General features: G+C 46.0%; 1 protein-coding gene across 4 annotated transcripts in view; it reads right to left on the reverse strand.

Moving 5' to 3' along the window:
• Atp8a2 (ATPase phospholipid transporting 8A2) overlaps positions 1-21,876 on the reverse strand; it is a 542,501-nt gene that overhangs the window by 371,389 nt on the left and 149,236 nt on the right. For all 4 annotated transcript variants that reach the window (XM_075950134.1, XM_075950131.1, XM_075950132.1 and 1 more), the window contains 10 exons: positions 20,367-20,455; positions 20,079-20,123; positions 17,084-17,159; positions 14,571-14,676; positions 13,827-13,909; positions 11,650-11,699; positions 9,964-10,033; positions 7,640-7,724; positions 6,263-6,402; positions 2,821-2,959 (listed from right to left, as the gene is read on the reverse strand). In XM_075950134.1, coding sequence (XP_075806249.1) covers positions 2,821-2,959; positions 6,263-6,402; positions 7,640-7,724; positions 9,964-10,033; positions 11,650-11,699; positions 13,827-13,909; positions 14,571-14,676; positions 17,084-17,159; positions 20,079-20,123; positions 20,367-20,455 — 883 coding nt within the window. The remainder of the gene's footprint in view (positions 1-2,820; positions 2,960-6,262; positions 6,403-7,639; positions 7,725-9,963; positions 10,034-11,649; positions 11,700-13,826; positions 13,910-14,570; positions 14,677-17,083; positions 17,160-20,078; positions 20,124-20,366; positions 20,456-21,876) is intronic.

Genomic DNA, 21,876 nt, shown 5'->3' on the forward strand with positions numbered 1-21,876 from the left:
GCCTAGAGCTGCGGGAAGTCCCTAGGGATCAAGAGGTAGGCCAACAAGCAGGGAAACAGTTACTCAAAATGTCTCCCTTTTGAATGCGAAAATCAGATATAGCCCTTCCTTCTGGAGCTAATCTAAAAACGTACAAGAGGGAAGAAAGCATTTGTGACTCCCAGAACCACTCAGCGCTACCCACCGCTGCAGTTAAGATGGGTCTGTATCCGTGTACAAAACCGTTTTGTGTTAGTTACCTCCCTGTCTTTAATCTTTTTAAAAGGATCCTAACATGTTTATTTGTCCATCTGGTTTTGGAGTTTTAAATGATTCCATCTCTTTTTGTTTTAAAAACACCTGGTAGTTTTAACCAGAGAAATAACGACGTTCCCTTAATGTAACTTAAACAGCTTGGGCGATACCACTGGATCTCTTAGGGATGAAAGAATACCGTGGAGCAGACAGGACACATCCGTGCTGAACTCTGCCTCCTGTCCACTAGTCCAGCGCCTGTCTGCTGGCCGAGTTCAGCACCTGTGCGCATGGACACATACTCTGTGTTCAGATACTCTGTGGTAGAATCCAGGCTCCTCCTCACGTTAGGAGCACGATCAACCCTTTCCTTCAAAGTCATCACCTACTTGCTTGACGTCTGCCATTTTCCTTGCTATGATGCATTTCACTCAGGATATGGGGAGATGAGGAAGGTTATGCATGCCCCTAGTAGGTTAAGCACATTTTTCGTATCAGCATCAGAGGCAGAAGGCATCCACCCCAGGGCAGCAGTCAACTTGTTCTGCCCTCTGGGATGGGGCTCATAGGTTTCAGCAAGGAAAACCCTGCTTAAGACCAAACTTACAGAGGGAAATAATGCATGAAGGACCAGAATAAATACATGCAAGGAAAAAAACAGTACTGAAAAAGCAAATACGTTCCCTTCATTTGAGACTGTTACTGGCACATTAAAGGGCTATACGCTTGAAGGTTTACTTTCTAGTAATGGCAATGGGTCGGTAGAGAAATGTCACCACACTACTGTCTAATATCATACACTTGAGTGACAGCGGCATTGATGTACAGTGTCCACTGTGGGTGTCTCAAGAGACCCAACAAGCACTTCCTGTTCTCTCGTGAGTCTAGTGTCAAATGTTTGAGAGCCTAAAGTGCATATATTTAGTAATTATCTCAGATTTTTAAACATGATTAAAAATTTTGAAAATGATCTGCCTAGTTTTTAAATAAAATTCACCCCCGTGGGAAGGTGTTGTCTGTAGCCGAGGTTGTCTGGGGACAGCTGATTCCAAAGAGAAGGACATGAAGAAAGGGCAGCCATTGGCATAAGGCACAGAAGCCTGAGGGACCTAGCCTGAGGAGGGCCAGGCTGCTGACGTCAGAGTTTCTAGCATACTTTCTTCAAAGATGAGCCAGGACAGAGTATGTACATGAATAAATAAGAGACATAGTGCTTGGATTTTTTTCCTTTTTGGCATGCTGGGGATTTGTGTGCACCAAGCAAGCATTCTCTACCACCAGTTACGTTTCCAGCCCACGAGGTTTACAAACCTATGAATTTGCTTTACTACAAAAATGCCAGGTCTCATGAAGCCAGAATGCCAAAGAGCCAGGTGGTTTAATGTTAACTGAAATGAGAGGAGCTATATTTATTTTAAGTAGTAGCAGCTTCAACTCCTTCCTAAGCCTAAAAGTGATTTGGTTTTATCTAATTTCTTAACAACTCATTAAATAAGCAACCAATAGTGGTTTTTTATATTTTCATGCATATACCTTATTGTTCTTTGCTCATTTCGCCCCTCATCACCTTTCTCTCACCCCTAGGGGTCCTCCTTCCATTCCCTAAATGGAGTCCCCTTCGGCTCTCATGGCACTGCGTGTATACACACTTAGATTTACATCTAGGTTCTCACACGGTTCATGTGCAGAACTCTCTCTTTCTCCTCCCTGCCTCCCCCTTCAGACTCCCTCCTCACCCTTGCATTCCCCTTTTAACCTGCCTATCATATGTGTGTGTTCATCTAGACTTACACCTATGAGATGGCACCCGTTAGAGAAACATGTGGCATTTGTCTTTCTGAGGCTGGCTTATTTGGCTTAATATGTTAAGACTCTCCAGTTCCATCCATTTTCACGAAAATGACATCACTTCCTTCTTAACAGGCTACGGTTACTGAGCATACAACACCTGCGTTTTACCCATTCGTCTGCTGGGGGTCACCTAGAGGCTGGTCCACATCTGGGCTACCACCAATAGCACAACCGTAAACATGGACGTGCTTGTCTCCTCTAGAAATATACTCAGAAATGGTGTAGCTGGATCACACAGCAGTTCTACAGAATGTGTGTCATTATCAATGTCAGTGACTTGAAGTCCTTTTCCTTCAAGTGGAAAGGGTAGGGAAGACAAAGGTGAAAAGCCCCCAGAGAGGCCCGCTTGGAGTAAAGTCACTCACACTGGCCATAACGATGGAAAGTAGCAAAGAACCTGTAAACCTAGTGAGATCATCTGTCAAAGAAAACTCGGGAAAGAAAGCCATCAAAAATTATCTACATGATTAAATTCTCTTTCCTACCTAAGAGTGGTTAATTCATTTCAAGAGGCCATAGTGACTTGTTTGCATGAGTGTGTACATGTTTACATGTGTGTGCACACATGAGTGTGTGTATACATTTGTAACAAGCAGAACAGACTCATATGAGCATTTCATTGGAGTCTTGGTGGATCTTTGAAACAAAAGAGAGATTTGTAAACTGCCAACACAGTAGAAGGCCACACATTTTTACAACAGAAACAAGCACCCGGAATTTTATAGAACTGATTACCGATATTGATTGCAGTTTCTTGCTTGTCTCCTGTTAAGACCCATATTTTAATTTCTGCCTTCAACAGAGTAGCTATGGTTTCGGGAACCCCGGCTTGAAGACGGTCTTCGATGGCTGTGGCTCCAAGTAACAGTAAATTCTAGATCAGAAAATAGCATCAGTTAGAGGACAGTTCATCTTTAGGAGCAGAGACGCTGACACCCCTGATAGGATCGTTGCCCATGAATGACATTCAACGGTGAAGCAGTCACAAACCATTGATTGTGTTGAGCTATTCAAAACACTCCCGTCAATCATTCAGTGGTACTTGGGTGTCCTGTTTAGTTTTGACCAACTCGACACAGGCTAGAATCACCTGGGAAGTAAAGTCTCAGTTAAGAAAATGCCTCCATCAGATTGACGGGTAGGCAGGTCTCTGGTGCACTTTTTGCATTGACTGATGATTGAAGTAGGAGCTCGCTGTAGGCAGTGCCAGTCCTGGGCAGATGGCCCTAAGTTTATAAGAGAGCAGGCTGAGCAAGCCAGAAGGAGCAAGCACGGAAGCAACACCCCTCCATAGCCTCTGCTTCAGTTCCTCCCTTGAGTTCCCATCCTGACTTCCCTCCATTGTGGGGAAGAAGAGAAATCCTGAATGTGTACTCTTTGACATGGGCACGGTCACATCATGGACCAATGCTTCAGGCCACAGGCATGACAAAGCCTTCCCTGGGTGAGGCTTAGATGGACGACAACACTTCCCTCTGGGCCCAGTGCAAGTGTTGACAGTGTGTGCAGAAATGTCTACCACAGCTTTCTCCTCCCCTGGATGTTTACAGCAGGAAGACTGCTCCCCTACAGAAATGTTCCTATGGAGATTAGCTAAACCTGTCTCCTTGTTCAATTGTATGCAATAAGCCTGTCTCCTTATCTGTATGTGATAACCCTGCCTCCCTGACCAGCTATATGCAACAACCCCATCCCCTTGTTCAACTCTTTATAATAAGCACATTGCACTTCTCCAACCAAGAGTTCAGACGCCCAATCCCAGCTTTTCTGTGTCCATGTGTCTGTGTGTTTGCCAGTTTTTCGCCCCCTCACTGTCCTAGTCGGGATTTGGGAACCCAAGCTGGCTTGGATACAGCACTTCATGATAGATTCTAGCTGTAAATCGAGATAAACCCTTTTCTCTCCAAGTTGCTTTTGGTCATAGCATTTATCACAGTGCCAGAAAGCAAACTGAGACACTGGGCATCATCTGGAAACAGAGTGTGTGGGGGCTGGCCTTATACTAAACACATGAATGAGGTCATTATCGAGATAAATTTACCTATCAAAGAATTGAGTCCCATTGTGACAGTTATCTGGCAGGATAGGAATTAAAAGCCTGTGATTGAAGAATTCAATAGTAGGGTGCTAGAAGTATAGCACAGGGGTACAGCAAGCAGCCCCAACTTCCATCCCCAGAACTATGCAATGGTTAGTGGAATAAACTCAAGGTCAAGGAAACTCCAAACTGCCGCCCCATCATCCTCTTCGAAGCAGAGGAAAGTCAACTCATGCAGAGGGCAAGTGTCAATGTGTCAGACTCCCTAGGTGCCTACACTATGCCTGACAATCTGGCAGGTACCTGAGAGACTGTGTAGAGGGCCTTGGTACTTATTCATCCCCCTTAGTCTGTAATACAGTACCTCAGTTTAGTTATCCAAGCAAAGAAAAACCCAACTGCTGTGTGATTGCCCACTACACGGGCATAACACCAATTTCGTCACGTTTCTGACCATAAACATAATATTCAATATTTCCAGTGTTGTTCATTGTACTTTTCTCTGTATTTGGGTCATATAATGTGGTTTTAAATGGATGCTACACATAGGAAATGAAGAGGAACATCACTTGAAATGCAAGGAAACTGTAACCTAACCTAAGAGTATCCTAATAATCAAAGAAACAAGTCCTAGACAATCAGAGGAACTGGTCCTCTAGCCAACCAGGGACAGAAACACACCCATAAAAGGTAAAGGTGACAGAAGCACACAGTTCTTTGTATATGTCACGTCGCCATCTGACAATATGTAATCCACAAGCGAATTGTGGTGGGACATCCTAGGCATCTTTTTCCACCAGTAATGCTGCTGCACTCAGGATCTTGTCTTCTTTAAGTAAACTGATAAACGTAACTGATTTCCATCAATAAAGCAGAGTGGTAGATGATTAGATTTGGTTCTATTTCCTAACCCCAATTCCATCAAATAACTTGATATAAGCAGCTGAATATCAAACTCAAGCAGAAACTGGATATGGAAAAGTAAGGTGAAATTATAAAGCTAGAAAAGGAATGAGAAAGGACAGCAGGCGATGGCCTCAAAGGTACAGAAACCAGAAGATGGATAGTCCAGAGCTTGCTGACATGACCCAAAAAGGTTGAAATCTAACTTCCAGATTTCAGGGTATTGAAATAAGAAATATAAAATTACCTAACATACTGGAACACACAGAAAAGAAAACACCAGGACAGAAAGCAAAGCAGGCAGCCAAGGGACAGTAAAGACAAAGCATGGGCATCATTTGAGTGAGTGTGGAAATTCTCCACGGATACAGGGTCTACCCAGCATACACAGTGCTCCCCATGCATGGGGCTCAGCAAGTGAGCCAATCTTAGGGCCAAACTCAGGCAAAGCCAGAGCCATCAAAGCTGGTTTGCATGTGTGTTTTTGTTCGTATGCTTATATACTGATGCAAATGAGTGTGTGTGTGTGTGCGCTTGTATGTGTATATGTGTATGCACATGCTTTGCATGTGTGCTTGTTCACATGTTTATATACTGACGTGTATGTGTGTGTGTGTGTGTGTGTGAGAGAGAGAGAGAGAGAGAGAGAGAGAGAGAGAGAGAGAGAGAGAGAGAGAGAGAGAGAGAATATGCTGTGTGTACTCACAGAGACCAGAGGACAGCCGTAAGCCTTGTTCATCGGGTATCATTCTCCCACTACCCTTTGTTTTGAGGCTGGGTCTCTCAATGGCTTGGAACTTGTCACATAAGTTAATCCGGCTGATCATCAAGTCCCAGAGACTCTTTTGTCTCCACCTCCCCAGTACTGGGATCCCCAGTGGTGCCATCATTCTCTGCTCTTTTGTTTGGTTTTTTAAATAAAGGTTCTGAGGATCGAACTCAGGTCCTTGCGCTTGCAGGACAAGCCCTTTATAGACGGAGCCAACGTTTCAGCCCATCAGTACTAGTTTTGACCAGATATTTAAGGTTTCATCAATACCTGATTGAGGGTGACTAGACGTTTCAGACAACCTAACCTGAGAACATCCCAAAACAAAGGGATGACGAAAACCTGAGATCCATGGGGACAGTTAGAAAAAGCAACAACATTCCAAGATAACAAACGGAGTCTTATCCAAAGACTGCTCAGAAGTGTGCCATCCTTCACTGGGCAGACGCTTTGACTCGTGGAATTACCTTCTCGATGATCTCATAACACTCTTCTAGCCTCTGCGCTCTGTCCTTCAGGATGATGCTGGCCTCTTGATAGACTTTCAGCCACTCCTCATACTCATTCTCAGAAAGATCCGCGTAGGCCACACACAGAGTCCGCAGGCCTGCAAGACAGCCGCAGGTAAGTGGTGGCGAGAAGGACACGTCATATGACACTCTTTATGTCAGGGTGGCCCAAAAGTCACCTGCTTCTCAGGCCCCTCTAATGTAACGTTCACACGTCTACCAGGGGAATTTGAAAATTGACTATCGTGATGGTTAATATTGATTGCTAACTTGCTAGGATGTGGAGTCGTCTAGGAAACACAGCTCTGAGCGTGTCTGTGGAGACTTTCTAGGTGAAGGGAGGAATGTCCCATTCCACGGGCTATACCCTGTGTCCCTCGCTGAATACAGCACAGAGACAGCGGTGAGCACCAGCTTCATCTCCCTCCGCTTCCTACGATGCAATGCGAAAGGCTGCCTCAACTCCAGTCACCATCCCTTCACCTCCATGGTGAACTGCACCCTCGAACTCTGAGCCAAAATAAACCCCTTCTTTCTTAAGTGGCTTTTGCCAAGTATCTTGTTGTAGCATTAAGAAAAGTAATTCATATCCCCCCTGTGTTTTCATATAAACTAACATAAACTGTCCTTCCTATAAATTTAGGAGTGTATGAGATCCCGTGAGTGAATTTCCCACTCCAGACAGGTATAGATAATCTGTGCAGCTCATGAGTGTGTGTTACTGGCAGCTGGAAGCAGAGGAGTCAGGAAGCACATTTTAAGGCATCCATAAGAAGCCTATCGTGCTATGATACGGAGAAGCTGGGTCCTCAAGCAGTCATGTCCTCACGTGTGTGCATGTGTCTAGACATGGAAGCATGCTACACTCCGAGAGGAACACTCATTGGTTACACATTCTCCAGCAGGAAAACCTGACATCACCATTATCCCAAGGTTTCCAGAGAGTTCCTTTCCTGCTTACAGTGAGCCATGAGAGTTATTATCTGCTTATGCCCTGGACAAGCCAGTGATAGCACCATGTCAGGGAAAGGACCCCTAGAGTATCCGAGCAAAGGGACAGTTGTGATTCTGTATGCTGTGGGTTAGCTGCCTCCTGTTTCCGTGCTACCTGGGAAGAGCAGAGTCAAACACAGGTCATTCATTTTGGACTCTGCCACTTGCTTCCTCACTGTCACAGGAGATGGGAGGGGACAAAGGAGGCAGCTGAAAACAATCCTGCAAAGCAAGTTGATCCTACATGAGAAGCACACATCTGTCCAAAGGCATGCCTGCCTTCCCATGTAGCAGCCACAGGCACAAGAGAGCTCAGCTTCAGCATCAAAATTTTTTACTTACCTTCTGTGGCAAAATATTCCAGATGGCACAATGTCTCCTCCATGTACTTTGAGTCTTTTGAAAGTCTTTCAAAGATTACATTATCCTGCGAAAGAGGGAAACACTTACTGAGACGGGCAGAACCCGGAGAACATCTGCCAGCGGACACGCACAGCACGGCTTTCTTCGTAAGTGTTTACCTAACGTACCTGAAAATACTTGACGGGGCAAAGAGTGGAGCTCAGTTGGGCCAAACGTGAGCTTTGCAAAATGTGCCCAACAATATCAAAAGTTGTGTGCATGTAAAAAGTCAAAAAGAAACAATGGGGAGATTCTGCGAGCAGAGACACGATCAAGGCTACCTCAGCGCTCACATTTGCACACACGTGCAAAACTCCAACCGCGAAAGGAAGTGTTTCAGATTTGGGGTATTTGCAGATTTTGGAGTACATGTGTACACATATGATGTGATATCTCAGGGATGGGAGCTCGTCTAAACATTTATGTTTCGTGTCCACCCTATTCATCCAGCCTGAAGATAATGTTGTACCCTTCCCCTGGCTGCATTTAGACTGGAACTCATACCATGAAGTTGGATGTGGAATTTTCTACACCATGTCAGTGCTTACAAAGTTTTGGATTGGAGCTTTTTAAAATTTATTACGTTTTTGTAGTGTGTGTGTGTGTGCCTGTGTCTGTGCCTGTGTGTGTCTGTGCTTGTGTGTCTGGATGTGATGTGATGGACCACAAGGAGAGAATGGCGGAATGGGAGGTAGGGACGTAGGGAGATCAGAGGACAGCCTGCAGGAGTCACTTCTCTCCGGGCTAAGGATCAACTCCCGTGGTTGGGCTTGGCAGCACGCACCCCCCCCACCTGCTGAGGCATCCAATCAGTGCAGATGTGGGAGGCTGTTTTCTGTTTGTCTTTTGCTTTTTTGAGGCAGGTTCTCACTGGAGACCACAGAGGTCTGCTTGCCTCTGCCTCTCAAGGGCTGGGATAAAAGGTGTGAGCCACCATGCCCAGGTAATCTGGGATGTCTTTATTAGGGTGTTCACCTTGTAACATCTTTATGCAAAAGTGAAAATAATAAAGCAATACCCTAATTTATTCTAATACAACCTTACTTGCCAATAATGGAAGTTCCCATAATCAAAGTGACCACGGGCCTGGAGCTTTTGACTAATGTTTGATGAGAAATACCTAGTTTGGCACAGCCTGCACCTCATGACTGACAGGCAGGAATGGGTGCCTGTATGTTCCTGATAACCCACTATATAAATTACCATCTTAAGACACTAATACTTTTTTTAAACTAAACTATCTTTTCAGAGGGGAGGGGAAGGTCTGGACAAAACTGACCCCACAAGAGTCCTACGGGCACAAGCAGCAATTTCACATCAACACTGCCTGCTTTCATCACGGGTCTCTTCCAGCTGCTGCAGCTACAAGCAGCACACAAAGCCAGCCCCAAAACAAGGTCATGTGATGCTGTGACCTCAGTGGCCTTAACTAAAGCTGCCACTACCATAAAGGTAGAATTCCTTTACCAAGGCGGTGGTGGCACGCGCCTTTAATCCCAGCACTTGGGAGGCAGAGGCAGGCGCATCTCTGTGAGTTGGAAGCCAGCCTGGGCTACAAAGCAAGTTCTAGGACAGCCAGAGCTGTTACACACATTGCGTTCCTAACCATGACTGAAGATGAGTAACCTTGGCTGCTCATCACTGAGCCAGGTATATCACGGCATTGTCTCAAATTAAGTTGGATAATTTGTCCTTTCACCCCATAGAGCCACCATATAACAGGGTATAATTTTACAAATATAATTCATAAGCAGTAGTAGCTTTCCTTAGCAATAACGTCTTTGGCATTGGGTTATTATTTGTTAGGGATACTGGAGAAAAAGCCAGACGTAGGAAAGAAGTACAAAAGGAACTATAAAAATAGATCCACACGCGAACACACTCTTGTCCCCACAGCGTCACTCTCTCTGCCATGAGGAAGAAAATGATCCAGCAGATGGGAAGACAGCTGCTGGGGAACCAGCAATATCGGAGGACGGAAAGTTTACCACAGGCCAGCACAATGCCGTCACCTTTACAGACGCCAAGCGAGGATTCAGGGTGGTGCACCGTGTGTCCAAAGCTCACTACGGGATAAAAGCAGGCTTTTCACTACCCACTCTTATCTAATGGCGCCTCGAACCCACGCTCTTGGTGTCCTATTGGAACTGTGTTTCAGCTTTGGGCAGACTGTGGAGGATATGTGCACAGCAGTTTGGGAAGCAATACTTTGGCAAAGCAGCCTCCAAGGAGTTGGCCAAGCCCATTATGGCACTGGTACTTACAGCTCCCTTGCAGTAGAGTCGAAGTTGTCCCGATGGAGTTCGAACAATGACAGACATCCTTTTCCTGTCACTGGAATAGTAAAGGAGTGGGGGTGGGGAGGAAAAAGCCATCACCCGTCTGCTTTACAGGACCCAGCTCCAATAACTGAGCACAAAACAAAAGGTGCCGAGTCTAGAAACAGCGAGCTCCATCTTTCTTTCCACAGCTTTGTCCTCAAAGTAAAACTTCAACTGTATAGTTTACTCATTTATCCCAAACGGACAGAAGCTCATATGCCCTGCTGTGCCATAAGGACTCATGGCATGGCTGTTCGCCAAAGAGCCAGAAACGGAACATTTGCGCATGAGCCGGGCACGCGGAAGCACTATCGAGCCCTTCCGGGACCACTCTATTTCACAGCTCCAGAGTCGCCCCCCCCCCCAAACAGCCAGGTGGGAGAGTCAACACACTTCAGAAGCCCCTTGTTGGATAAGGAAGTTACGAATTCATAAACTTGGCTGGCCCAGCACCAGCTACTTTCTCTCCTCTCGCTGTAGCAAAGACCCTTCCTTACACACCCTTTATCCTCAGGGTCAAGCCCACTTGAGGATTGTAGGGGTGAGGAGGAGGAGGAGCATACAGAAAGTCCCAGGAGGCATCTAGCATGGCGGGAAGCTCCAGGCAGGCACACCATCACCACCCCTACAAGAACTGCTGCCATCCTCTTCTCTGTGGCTCATCTGACCCCGAGGGCTTCTCCCCACAGAGCCAAGCTCATGGCTCCGAACTCCAAGTTAGGCAGGAAAACATTTCCTTAGAGAGGACAGGAAAACGTTGCACTTTCCAAGCCATGGGGAACCATTTAACAAAGGTTCTAGGAAGCTAAGTATTTTCATTTTCTTTTTTTCAGACTAGACTGGAACTCACTATGTAGCTTATGTTGGTCTCAAACTTGAGGCCTTGCCTCAGTTTTTCACAGGCTGGAATTACATTGCCTGAGCAACCATGCCCAGCTCCATCAATTTTTTGATATCAGGAAAAGGTGGTCTCAAGACAAAAAAGAAAAAGTCACTCTAGTATTGGAAGGCAGCTCTGCTCACATGGCGTAACCACAATGCCATCCCTCTGCTCTACTCCTGAGCATCCAATGTGCAAGAGAGAGACATCAGACACAGCTCCTCAGAATAAACCATGGATGCTCCAGGGGAGCCATAGAATCTGACAGATATTCCTAGATCTTAAAGAAACTGTGCTGGGTGTGAAGGCTTCAGGGGAGCCCTAAGGGAAGGGCCTTGTGAGGGCCTAGCCTCCTGTGAGGGTGAATGGACTCTCTCTCCTCTGTGGTCACACGTTAGCTTCTTGGTCAGATGGCAATGGAGGGTGATCTCACAGAACCTGGGCCAAGACAATGAGAGCAACGAACGCCCTGGCCACGTTCTCCCAGCCACGCTCTGTGTCTGCAGCTGTTAATGCAAGAGCACCCAGCTCAAAATGGTGAAAGGATCTCTCAGAGAAAACGGAGGGAAGTGGTGGACTTCGGTCTCCTCAGTGAAACCCTTAAATTCTAAGATGGGGTTTTGTGAGGGGGGTGGCTTTTATCATGATTAATGCCTAAATACAAATCATGCTACACAATCAGAAAAATCTTTAAGTGAAGCAATTATATATGAAATGTTTCATGTCTAATGTATGAAAGAGAAACATACCTAGAAAATTCCAGAACATTGAGGATTCCAAACGTCTGTTCTTGCCCCATCTACAAAACAAAACAAAAGGGGGGGCTCTTACCTGAAGTGGAAAAATATTGTATCAATCCCCCTCCTAAATACCAACACACACGCATGCACGCACACATGCACGCATGCGCACACGCACACACACATGCACCCACGCGCGCACACAAAAATACACACACACACACACATACGTTGGGACCAATTGGAGTCCTGGCCTTCAGCTGCTCTTCCCTGCTAGAGAATTCTAATTGAAGTTACTAAAGGCTGTGCCTTGCCTAGAGGATCAGAGGATGGGATTTTTACCTGTTGGCCATTGACTGCTGTGTATTTAAGCCTCCATGGTGCTATTAAAGAAGGGCATTTGTACCAGTGATTGGAGGTCCGTGTGTCTGTCTGTCTCTGTGTGTGTTTCCTCAACCTCCAGCCCCTTGCCCGAAGCTCGTGAACTGGATTCTAGCACATAGAGTGCAGGGGGTGGGGGGACGCGCGTGCGCGCACACACACACACACACACACACACACACACACACACACACACACACACACACACGCTGCGCCTACCCTCCACTAGCCCTCTACACCAGAATTCACAGCCTGGACTGCGTTCTCACAGTCTGGCGGGGTCAGGGCGCCCTCTTCTGGCAGAAGCTCTCATTGTCTTTCTGAGACAGGCTCCTAAACTCTGTGCGATCACTACAAAGCTTTGAAAATGAAAGATACAAGCCGCGCAGCACCATCTGAAACCTTGGGGGCAGCTCTGCTTATGAATGATGTAGGAATCCACACGTGACTTAAGGTGGTCTCCAGCAGGTCTGAGCATTTCCACACTCACCACGACACCATCACACTGAGTTAGCATCAGAAAAAGCAACCAGCAGGTTCAGGACAGCTCTTCCAAAGTACTGTCCTCAAACTTAATGGAAAACCTTGACATATAAGGATTTGGAGATTCTGAATTTCCACGTAAGGGACTCTGGGTCTGAACCTGTTTTCTAGGACAATTAATCAAACACTCTTTTCCCCTGTGTTCGTTGCAGTGGAAGCATCAATATATGTGTGAGCCATTTCCAAACACTTTAATTTGCTATTTTTAACACATCACAGTGGAAACAATGGGGACTTGGGCATCCATACACACTAAATGCTGACAGACTTTCTGTGAATGGGAACAGTGCTCCTGACTGCCTTACCTGCCCACTTACAACACTCTCCTCTGGCTACATCCTAAAATATAACCAGCAGCCGAGTTCACCTAGCCTTGTAGATCCTCTTACCTCTCTATACCCACCAGCTTACCCCTCAACCCACCCAAGATATCAGGATGTTGTCTAGAGAGGCACCCAGCGCCCCTTTCCTGCTCACTGCCAGGAGCCACCTCCTCTCTGCGCCTTGATGCCATGATCAGCCCACGTACAGCGCATGTGCTGCTGAGATTATCGGCGAAGATACTTCATGTAAATACGAGGTGATGCAGGGAGACTCTGTGCTTCAGTGATCCCCAGAACTAGTGACTGAATGGCATTTTAATGGCTGTTGATGAGCCCTAATTAACCGGGATATTACCTCTAAAAAAACGTGGCCTTAAACTTTGGTAAGATTCACAATGTAGCCCCTGCTGGTGAGCTATGGCCCATTGGGACATCTACTCCAGTCTCTTTTGAGGATGCTCACTCTGCTGTCTTTGATAAACAACCTGCTTAAAATGACTGTGCTTTTCAGTGGAATTGTTTTCTTCAGGAAGCTAAGAACTGTAATAGATGCAGGAGGAGAAAACACTCATCCAGATAAGAGAAATCCTAAGCTTTAACATCTTTCTCTCATAGCTAGAGATGGATGCCCAGCGGTCTGAAGCCCTACTGGTCAACCGTGACACTGAGGGGGCTACAGAGACACAGGGCCAGCCTTAGAAATGGAGGCAGAAGTAAGAGGAGGCTGGAAAATTCCCTTACTACAAATAATTTCCTGGGAGTGAGAAAAAGATTCCAAGCAGCAGCCCCAAGCCCCAGGGTTATACTGCTGCCTCCCATGTGACCATGGCATTCCCACAAAGTAATCTTTCACTGAAAGACAAATACAAAGTCCGCCGTCTCATGTATGATCAACACACTATTTCATATGCACACCTTCCAAAGTACCAGGCTGCTTACCGCTTCAATGATGACAGAGTACGGTGTCCTGCCTGTAAACACGAAGCCAAGCTTCTTAGCTCCTTTGACCAAAGCAGCTTCATCTATCAACAATAAGCCAACAACACACAGGTTCATCCCTTGTAGTGACAGAATGCTGCTAAATGTCAAATCAAAGCCCATCATGATCGGTGGGGCCTGGCGTTATCCGCACACAAGCAAGGACTTGAGACAGACACACTGACACACAGTGGGGCTTGAGATGTCTTTTGGACAGATTGTATACCAACAACAAAGTCTCCAGGACTGCAGGATTTTACACTCCTGCTGGGCTCTGCTGGATCAGTTCAAAGGAAACTCCCTCTGCCGATCTCTCAGCAAGGCAGTGCTCAATTGCAGTACTGTGTGGGTCAGACGGCCAGGAAATGGGCCAAGGGCAATGGCTCTGATGCTCCATGGTGTGTGGTAGATGAGGCAGTCATGGAGCCAGCCTGGTTCCCTTTTGAGATCATTGTCTAGCCCAAGATTGTATACCAGGATGTGCAAGATAGCCCAGGCTCTTCCTTGCCACCAGAGCACCCTGAGAGTCAGGACATCCGGGTACCAGCTCTCCTTGGTTTTAACACCTCTAATCATGAACTGGAGGCGCCGTCGGGCCAAAGGGAAACAGCAGGTCTTGTGGGGCAAGGTGCATCAAAGTATCTTCCAAAAATAATAGAAAACACCCCCCAAAAACCAACAAGGCACTTCCGGCAACAGCCTCACCTGGGGAGGAAGCCTGGTAGATGATTTCATCCCCATCCTTCTCAGGGACTACGGTGTGACACACGGCCAGCAGGGTAAGGAACTCTTGGATACAAGGGGCTGTGGGCTAAAAGCAGAAGAACCAGTTAACCAGTCACCAGACGTGTAACTCAGTGGATTCAAGCCATCCCAGCTTTAAAGGCCAGTGAGAAGTCACTGGCACAAACCTTTGACCCCCAGCACTTGGGAGCCAGAGGCAAGAGGATCTCTATGAGTCCAAGGCTAGGTTGGTCCACATGGTGAGCTCCAGGCTAGCCAGGGAAATAGAATGAGACTGGTCTCAAAACAAGAAAAAGAAAAAAGAAACCCGGTAAGAGTTTGTCATTGGCTTATGCAGATTTTAGATGCTTAGCTAGCCAACTCTAGGACCAGACACTTGTGCTCCACGGAGCCCACCTCCTGCCACTCTGAACTTCAACCAAGCCACATCCTTCCTCAGTGTCCCTCAGGCCCACAGCCCTCTACCTGCCTGGACAATCATTTGAGTCACATCCTGCAAGCCTATTGTGCTGGGCCTCGGAGCAAAGTCACCCTGTGCCACCAGGAGACATTGTCCTTTCTACCCACTAAGCTGGCTAGTATTCTGAATGTCTGATTTTCCTAGTATCCATAGCTAAAATCCAAGGTGTCCCTGTGTAATCAATCTTTTCCTGCCATCCCTAAGAAAAACAAATCCTAAGGATTTTAACTGAAATCTCGGGCTACAATATACTTTCACATTTCCTAAAGACTTCTCAGTCTTATAAACTAGAACCTGGGGCTTACATATTATTTTATTTGTTCAAACATACTCAGGTAGCCAGTGTGATCAAGCACTATGTTCAGCAAGGTTGGGGGCGGAGGGGGGACTAAACACATGCACTAAAAGCTACCAACACCTCCTGGCCCTAGGCTGCCTTCCAATGCTGCAATAACCACCAGGACCAAAAGCAACTTGGGGAGAAAAGGGTTATTTCAGTTTTCAACCCTCAGGTCACACCCCATCTGCCTTCCTGTGATTATCTTTATTGGGAGGAATTTGGTCAATGTTTAGGGTTCAGGCAAAAGTATTCCATTTAAGACATTCCCAGATATCCAAGGACATAGAATTAGTACATGCCTAAACCTGCTGATTCATAGCTGCTCAGATAGATAGCGAAAACAAGCATGCCCTGGTTTTACCTCGCTTATAGATAAGAAAAAAACGAGGACCTAAAACTAACCTTGCGTTACAAGATCCCTAACTCCTCACGATCGCCTTCACCTCAGTTTACTGATGAGGTTAGCCCAGGAAATTTACTGTTTGTGTCTTACTCTCAGGGATAGCAGGAAAAATAATTAACCATCTACCCACAGTGTGGAGGAAGACAAACCTCCAACTGTACAGCTGATAGGCATGAAGCCCAGGATCTGACCATTTAGAGGCTTGGGTCTCCTCTTTGTTTCAACCACTTAGAGTCAATTGCGTAAACTTCATATCTAAAGGGCCCTTAGACCTTGCAACATTTGGCAAAAGTGCTAATGGACCAAAGGCCATAAACTTCCCTTGTCTGTGTACATGAGTTGCCTGGTTATTCTGTATGCCTGAAGGATTCTGTGCGTCTTTATAGCTGGGTTATAGCAAAGAGAGTTAAGAGGAGCTGGGGCAGAAGTTGGAGCAGAAGCATCCTAGAAATTAGCAGAGATAAGAAAATGGGGGGGGGGTGGAGGAGAAAGTAGCAGAGAATTGGAGTTGGAATTAGGATTGAGACAGAGAATTAGAGCTAAGAAATGATAGACAGGACAGAAGAATTGGAATAGAGAACAGGAAAGAGATGAATAGAAAGAACGTGCCATGACTAGATTTCTTCCTTTTGCTTATTATTGCATCTTTTTTTGAATCCTGAGAGAAAGCTTTAGAGGCTGGTCCTTTAAAGTTTTTGATAATGTTTTACTCCCACTGGTTAATAAAGAAGCTGATTTGGTCTGTAACAAGGCAGGATAAGGCCAGGCGGGAAAGCCAAACTGAAAATACAGGGAGACCGAAGGGCAGAGTCTGAGACAGACACCAGCAAGCTGCTGGATCAGCAATGTGTGCTGGAGAAGAGACAAAAGCCATGGCCACGTGGCATTGCATAGATTAATAGAAATGGGTTAATTTAAATGTAAGAACCAATTAGTAATAAGCCTCAACTATAGGTCAAACAGTTTTTAATTAATGTAAGTTTCTGTGTGATTATTGGGGACCTTGTAGTCAGGAAATGAAAGCTCTGCCTCCGTTTATAGTTGCAATTGAACAAAACGCTGGGAAGTAATGGTAGTGAACGTCCTGCCTCAAATGGGTCATCATTCAGGGTGGAGATGCTGTCTTCTGGACAGGACAATGATGTTTCACTCACAAACTCACTGCAGCTGTGATTCTCTGCTAAGACATGTAGAAGAGCAGGCCAGCATATGTCACATAAAACAGTGACCCGCAAGCCACGCTTTGTCCTAGAGGGAAGTGGCACACTCACATGTTGGTCCTCGATGTTCTTTAACAGCCTGGGATCATTAAAGTCGCATGAGTCACTGGGGCATGGACCCATCCGGCTGGAAGAAAGAACAAAATTCATTCATTCAATTTCAAAGTCATGACAGCTCACACATAGAGAGAATCCACCCTCAGAAAGAACCATAAAAAAAAAGTTCATAGTCTTACACTCACCATTCAAGGATTTGGAATAGTGAATATTATATCAAGCTTTAAAACATCTCAGGTTCCTAAACTTTACTATAAAGAAACTGTGTTACGAGTTTTTATAGAAACCAACAGATTTACAAGGGAAAAGGATCCTAAGCTATGTGCCAACACTGTAGCCTTCATCTGGGGGCGTTGGGGAAACAGAGGAAGACTGCGCCATGCTTCATCATTCATAGCCAGAGTGCACATGGAGAAGAGAAGGCAGCGAGCAAGGAGAAGAGAAGACACTGGATATGACGGCTGTGGACCATCAGGCTGGAGCAAGCGAGAGCATCACACACACCTTCATCTCCACCAGCTCCTGCAAGCCACTCTCCAAAACCACAACAGGGAAAGACCAAAGGGCAACTGATGCCAGTCTTAAGTGTGAATGGACATCAGAGATTAATGTAGCAGATGAAACAACTATTAGCTCATGGGGAGGGGACATATGAAATGCCAGCTGACACCACCACAGGACACTAGAGAAAGCCGAAGAAGGGCGCCATGTGAAGAGTGCAAAACACCTGTGATGCATGGCAGGTAGCTGAGGGATGTGAGGGCATCAGGGCCCTGTGATGGGTATCAGGTACCTGGGAGGGGCACGAGGCACCTGTGATGGACATCTGGTACCTGTGATTGATATCAGGTACCTGTGATGGACATCTATCTGTGATTGATATCAGGTACCTGGGAGGGGCACGAGGTACCTGTTATGGTTATCTGGTACCTGTGATTGATATCAGGTACCTGTGATGGACATCTGGTACCTGTGATTGATATCAGGTACGTGGGAGGGGCACGAGGTACCTGTGATGGACATCTGGTACCTGTGATTGATATCAGGGACCTGGGAGGGGCACGAGGTACCTGTGATGGTTATCTGGTACCTGTGATAGATATCAGGTGCCTGTGAGGGGTATGGGTACTTGTGAGGGGTATCGGTACCTGTGCGGAGCATGACGTACCTTTGATGGATGTCAGATACCTGTGAGAGGTATGAGGTATGTATGAAGTGAGGAACTGAAGATATTTGAAAGGAACATGAGGAACACGAAGCTGCTGAACCAAGAAAGGCCATAAGGGAATGTAGAATACCGAGTAAAAGAAGTCAAGTTAAGCTGGCAGCATGCTGTAGGATCCCAGCACTGCCTTTCTGGAGAAGACAAAACCACAGAGATAGGAGAAATCCCAGTGGCTACCGAGGGTGGGCTGTTTATGACGGGGGGTGGACAGGCAGAGCAAGGACTTTAGAGGCAATGGAAACACCCTCACGAGGCTGCGATGACAGATGTATATTAGTAAACAGATGTCCATACTCACAGGATACAGAGCACTGAGTGACCCTGCTATCAGAAGTAGACTGGGCGATCATGAGTTGTATTGGTCCCTGAATTGTGTGCACTGTGGTGGGGAACTTCCATCTTGGAGGTCATGGAGAAAACCCTGTGCTTTTGGGATTTTACCGGGAAATCAAAACTCCTCTTTTAACTGGTCTCAAATGGTTGAAATGGTTGGTTTTCCATTTACTATGCTTGCCACAATGAAAATGCTTTCCGCACAGACGACTCAGTGGTTAAGAGCATTGACTGCTCTTCCAGAGGACCCAGGTTCAATTTCCAGTACCCACAAGGTGGCTCAAAAAGGTCTGTAAGTACAATCCCAGGTGATGGAGCACCTTCTTCTGGCCTCCGAGGGCACTGCAGGCCCACGGTGCACAGACACACGTGCAGGCAAAACACCCATTCACACAAAAGAAAACTAAAGATTAAAAAATTTTTAATATGCCGGGCGATGGTGGTGCACACCTTTAATCCCAGCACTCAGGAGGCAGAGGCAGGTGGAGCTCTGTGAGTTCGAGGCCAGCCTGGTCTACAAGAGCTAGTTCCAGGACAGGAACCAAAAGCTACGGAGAAACCCTGTCTCGAAAAACCAAAAAAAAAAAAATTAATATAAGCCCACAGCCAGTGGTCACCAAGTTTGTGAAGAAAATCTAGAGGCAGATGTTGGGCACAGGAGACAGAGCAGAGGGAAGGGGCAAGCAAGAGCAAGAATTGGAGTGCCTTCCTGAAAACTGGAATTAGGCATCCATAAAAATTATTAAGGAGGATGAAAGGTTAAAAATAATGATGAAAAATCCATGGCAAGAAGGCAAGACAGATAACAAAATCAGAGGATCAACTCAGAGACAGGAGGGGAGACAGATATTACGGAAATAACACAAGGACATTTCCCAAATATTAATAAGAGGAATTTACAGACAGAAGTGGCCCAACAGAAAGTGAATTAGCCACCAAACACAATAAAGAAAGCACAGCCTACCCAAGGGCTGTAGTTTAAGTTCGTATGCTAAAGAAATACAGAAAATGATAAGCACTTCCAAGGGCTGGGAAAGATGGGGGGAGGTTGGTAAAATGGTTTTGGGGGATGGGCTCTGGGAAGACGACCTGGGGGATGGAATGGCCACAAAAGGGCAGGGGGTTGAATCTTCCCCAGAGATACAAAGTCCTACAATGTCTATAATTCTTAATTAGTATAAAAGTATTATTTTGAACCACAGGAATCTGAAGACAATAAGTACAAAGGTTGCAGGTGGCTGGAAACGAAAGGACTGGACAAGAGGCATATTGTTGATAGCAAAGGCTTAGTGGTGTGGATTTAACCCATGTCTCCATTTAAATCTTATCCTGGCTCTTTTTCAAACTAGTATACTCACAACTTACACTTAGACCTAAAACTGTCCTGATGCATCCCAGCTAAGGAAGTAAGACATCCTAGACTCTACTTACCAGAAATCATCTGAAGACGGCTCTCTGGCTAGTTCTGGAAAGTGGCTGGCAGGAGAGAACAGAGCGGTCAGCAGTAAGTCAGTTCTTACGTACACACGCAAACCCACAGGTGCCCGCTACCTCTCAGGAAAGGTGAAGAAACACGTTCCCAAGGACTTCAATAAGTTTCACACCTATTTAATAGCAGCTACACACCCAAACCACTCACAACACTTGACAAAATAGAAACCCCTGTGCCTTGCTGGGAGACTTGAAATGCGATTTCCTGGAACTGATGAGCGCGCTCACCCATAGGTCACGCCGGCAATGCTACACTTCTTGAAGTTCATGATATTGCACGTTAGCGTTCCAGTCTTGTCGGAAAACAGGTATTTGACCTAAACAGAAGACGAACGAAATGAATAAGGGGCGATAGGGGTGGCTCGTAGTTAAGAGATAGGCTGTTTTTCTAGAGCACCCAGCACCCACAGGGGAGGTCACAACCATCTGCAACTCCAGTCCCAGGGGACGCAATGAATTCTGAATTCTGAGAGCACTAGGTATTACGTGGGGACACAGATACACACATGGTCAAAACACTCCATATTTTATATTTTTTCTTTTTTTTATTTATTAAAAATTTCCACCTCCTCCCCTCCTCCCATTTCCCTCCCACTCCCTCCACTTCCCCTCCCCCTCCCTCTCGAGTCCTAAGAGCAGTCAGGATTTCAAAAGAATGTCATAAGATGCAAGGATCAAGAAATAAGTTGTCTCATATGTCTGTAAATCAGAATGACGTTTAAATGAGAGTCCACAAAAGTAAACACATAAATGATGAACCTTAAATCACAGACCATTTGCAAAACCTTTTCTGTTACTAATCCTAAAAGCTGGGTAATAAAGAATAAAAGCTTCCATAACTGCCCTGGCCACTGTCTATGACAGTGGTTCTCTAGCTTCCTAATGCTGCAACCTTTTAATACAGTTCCTCGTGTTGTGCTGACCCCCCCAAACATAGAATTATGTTGTTGCTACTTCATAACTGCAATTTTGTGACTCCTAAGAATTGTAATATAAATATCTGATATGCAGATATCGTGATATGCGACCCTGGGAAAGGGTCACGGTCTGCCCCCCCGCAGAGGTGTCACAGCAAAGGTTGAGAGTTTCTAGTCCATAAGTGTCACCACGGGTCTGTCACTCGGCATTCAGGTCTCACAGAAGGTGCAATTCTTTTTAAGAGTCCATCCCCTGACTAGATTAACAATGGTCACCATGGCAAGATACCCCTAAAGATGCAGTAAAGGCGCTCAGATTTTGGCAGTAGCCAACAGCTGTCTAACTGAATCTAAGGCATCAACACGATGGAACCTAACCAACTACCTAGGGCTAGTAGGGTCACAGATTTTAGAAGAACACCCACCACCCCAGACCAGCATATCTCCTAGCTGTTTGTTTGTTTGTTTGTCTGTTTTTTATGGCATTCTTACAGTATAACCATGGCTGGCCTGGAACATGCTTTTTTGCCCTTGAACTAACATGTCTTCCTGTTTCTGCCTCCCAAGTGCTGGAAATAAAGGCATGTGCTACCACGCCTGGGCCGACAAGCATAACTCCTAACTAAATTCTAAATGCCTATACTCAGAGTTAAGTGTGGCTCTCACCCCTCATCAAAGAACCTGCTCTCTGCAGCAGACAGAGATCACCACAGAAAGCCACACCTGGTCAAAATACAGAGATCAACAGGGGAGCTCAACCCCAAGGGTTATTTCTACAACACACTCCTATTCCTAAGGCTCAGGGATCATTGAGGAAAAGG

The sequence above is a fragment of the Microtus pennsylvanicus genome, chromosome 15 (genome assembly GCF_037038515.1).
Source record: "Microtus pennsylvanicus isolate mMicPen1 chromosome 15, mMicPen1.hap1, whole genome shotgun sequence".
Classification (NCBI taxonomy): Eukaryota; Metazoa; Chordata; class Mammalia; order Rodentia; family Cricetidae; genus Microtus; species Microtus pennsylvanicus.